This window comes from Tetrao urogallus (assembly GCF_951394365.1).
Source record: "Tetrao urogallus genome assembly, chromosome: 2".
NCBI lineage: Eukaryota > Metazoa > Chordata > Aves > Galliformes > Phasianidae > Tetrao > Tetrao urogallus.
Genome location: NC_136814.1, coordinates 95,571,744 through 95,575,158, shown reverse-complemented (window position 1 = coordinate 95,575,158; position 3,415 = coordinate 95,571,744). Strand labels below are relative to the sequence as shown.

Sequence of the window (3,415 nt, the reverse complement as noted above, 5' to 3'; positions counted from 1 at the left end):
CTGCATGTAAACACCTTTCAGTAACCCTTAGGCGTGCAGAGTGAATCAAAACATTACGGGAAAGCAGAAATGGAGCTGCCGAAGGAGAGCTGCACTGGTGTTAGTGAGGGGCGAGGGCTGTTTCACTCGGACACACACAATCTGGCAATGGTATCTTATCCACTAACTGTTGAGGAATGATTGAGAAGGCATCCATTTGCGAGCAAAGCTTGTAAGACAAGCTGAGATTCTCCTTGCAAACTGTCCGCTCTCATCAGAATTGGCTCGCGCTGCTGGGGTCGCACTGTAACAACCGCACGATGGAGGGATCGCTCTTGGCACCTTTGATGAACTCCTCCAGGGACAGCTTGCCTTCAAGGGAGGAAATGTAAAACAGAAAAGAAGTCATTCATCGCCGCCGCTCTCTGCAGCTTAATAAAAGCCCTCTTCTCACAAGCAGTGCACATATATCTAATCTATCGCAAATGCATCTAGGGGAATTTAGCGTGATGCACGGCAGCCAAATCCTGCTCAAGCCCTTAAGCCTGGATGCATCTTTCTTCTGCAAAACAATCCTGCATAAAAATTGTCATTTCTTACTTAAAAAAGCGCTGCCAAAAGAAAAATCAACCGTTCTAATGTCATCAGCAGTTTGCATGGAGCTGAGCTACACAAATAACGCAAACACAGGGCTCGGTACTGACTATGGTTGTGCCTCGAATATGATGTTCCTATTGCTATGATGCTTTAACCCTGATGCCCCACATCTCTGCTTTGCACAGTCGGGGGTGAGCAGCGCAGCCTTGCTGTCTCTGTAGCCCCTCACCTCCCTCCCACTCCCCCAGGGCTTTTCCATTTGAGACACTGAGGCATGAGCCATTCACAAAGGACACCCATTTCATGGGCCAAGCTGCTCACAGGCATTGTGCTTCTGGCTGCTGCCATAGGCCACGAGGCACAGACGCACAGTGCTGGTGTCACCAGTTGGGAGCACTGGTTCCCTTCAGGATGCTCTCAGTCCATTGCAGGAATGGGGAAAGGTCTCCATTTGGGTGCAGCACCCAAGCCAGGTGAAGCAACACAAGAGACTAAGAAGCCATGGCATGCTTCCATCCTAGCTTCAGGCTAATATCACCCAAAAAAGTGTTTTCTAAAGTTTTTGCTGGTCTGAAAAAGAACACTCATGACTATTAGGAAGTTTGTAAGTGTTTCCCTTTCCTTGCAGTACTTTAAAGCAAAGAGCAAAGGAGAAGTTGCCAGCAATGTTCTTGCTGAAGTCAAGGGTTAAACACAGCAGGACTGGGAATGTGCCCTGAGGCTGTGGCAGCAGACACCAAAACCCGGCCTTAAAATGCTCTGAAATAAAAAATAGCCTTTCTAGACATAAAGCCACATTGTTATAGATCTCCTCAACACTAGAGCTAAACCCACACTCCCACCAAGCATCTCTCCCTTGGGCAGGATGAAGGGGATCGTACCGTCATTGTTTGTGTCCATCTGTCTGAAGATCTTGTCTGTTCGCTTCTCTGGAGTGGATTCATCTTCTGGCATTTTCATTACTGATGAAACCATTTTGTAGATTGCCTGCGTATTAAAAAAATAAAAAGCTTTAGGAAAAACATGACCCGAGCTGCAAAGCTTCAGGACTGAGAAAAATAATTTAAGCCTGCAGCAATAAAAAGACAGCTGACCCCAGAAGGCAGATGAGGGACTTTATAAACCAAAACAAATAGGAATTTCTGACTGCAGCTTCTTATTATTTTTCTTTCCTGTCTTCATTCGCACTTCAAAGAAGCGCCCACGCCACTGGGTGAGGTTAAGAGAAAATCAGGGTTGAGATAAATGTACAAGGAGGTCTGAGTCAGGATAGAGGAGTGAAGCGCCAGTCTGAAAATCTGCCTTCTGCAAGGGGCTGAGGGAGGCTGCTGCTCGTTCACATTCATTTTCAGACTTGCAGGAAGGTGCATAAAGGTGGACCTCTTTACCCAGTTGAAACGCACTGGGGACACCAAGTGTGATGCTTGTTTGGATGCAGTTAGGGGCTGAACCACAGGGTCACAGGGCGGTTGGGTGGGCAGGACTTCTGGGTCCATCTGCTCCCACCCCTGCTCATTCAGGGACACCCAGAGCAGTGCGCCCAGCACTGTGGCTCTGTGATGGGACTCGGTAGGTCAAGTGGGTGGTTGGACTCGATGGTCTTGAAATCTGATAATCTGATGATTTTATTCTAAGTCTGGGTGGTTTCTGAGTATCAATCAAGGAGGAGGCTCCATCACCTCTCTGGGCAACCAGCTACAGTGCTTGGCCACCCGCACAGCAAGAAGTGCTCCCCGATGTTCAGAGGTACCTTCTCGTGCTTCAGGATGCTGAGCTTCCCACCATCAGGGTGGATGCCACTGACCTGGGACTCAGCCTTCAGGGGATGAGAATATGATATGGTCTTCTAATTTTGAGCTCATGTTGACTCAGATTTGAAGTTTCAGAGCCCATGGTGTTGAACTTGAGGTCAATTAGGAGAGTAAAATTTGCATTTAGGTCTTTCTGACCCCATCAAAACCCCACTGAGGAATCTCTAGGGAGTGCTGCAAGACTTTGGCTGTAGGCCCGTTGCATAGAGCTGCATTCATCTCTCGGGACCTTTGCTCATTTGCACCTCATCAGTCCCACCATGGCCCCAAGCCACCCCTTGAGAATTATGATGGGTCCCAGCACCACACACCATCTCCAGCCTCAAGTCTAGAAGTCACAGCAATAAACGTAAAGCCGGAGGCAGTGGCTCACCTGCACTATTTCCAGCATTTCACCGCGGCTGATGTACCCGTTGCCATCCAGGTCGTACATGCTGAAGGCCCACTTGAGCTTCTGCTCCAGCTTGCCCCGCGAGGTGACGCTCAGCGCGATGATGAATTCCCTGAAGTCGATGGTCCCGTCGCCGTTGGTGTCGAAGGTGCGGAACACGTGCTCAGCGAACTTCGATGCGTCGCCGTAAGGGAAAAAATTGGCGTAGATTTTTTTAAACTCCTCCACAGTCAAATGGCCTGTTGGGCAATCTTTTAGGAAGCCCTTGTACCACTCCTGCAGCTCATGGTCCGTGAACTCGGTGTTCTCGCGCAGGTCCTGCAGCACTTCAGGGCGCAGCTTGCTGTTCTGCTTCCCCATCCTTGCCCAGAGCCTGGCTCAGCTGCTGCCAATGAGAGAGCATCTGTGTTATCTCTGTGATATGCTAACACTCCCCTAGAGTAGTTTGCGATGCCCAGGTCCAATTCCTGACCTCCACCCCTCCAAAAATGCTGATCCACTGCCATGATTGAGCTGGAACTGGTATAGGGACAGCAATGGGAGTGAAGGAGCCCAAACAGAGGATGTTGAGGCCCTGGCACAGCTGCCCAGAGAGCTGTGGGTGCCTCATCTCTGCAGGGTGGGATGGGCCCTGGGC

General features: G+C 49.8%; 1 protein-coding gene across 1 annotated transcript; it reads right to left on the bottom strand.

The window, feature by feature from the left end:
• Positions 1 to 253: 253 nt before the first annotated feature.
• On the bottom strand, positions 254 to 3,138 carry HPCAL1 (hippocalcin like 1; the record flags this gene model as incomplete). The annotated part of the gene is made up of 3 exons (XM_079550153.1): positions 254 to 351; positions 1,458 to 1,563; positions 2,761 to 3,138. 3 exons carry the CDS (start codon positions 3,136 to 3,138, stop codon positions 254 to 256), a joined length of 582 nt encoding a protein of 193 aa, XP_079406279.1.
• Between the last annotated feature and the right edge of the window lie 277 nt (positions 3,139 to 3,415).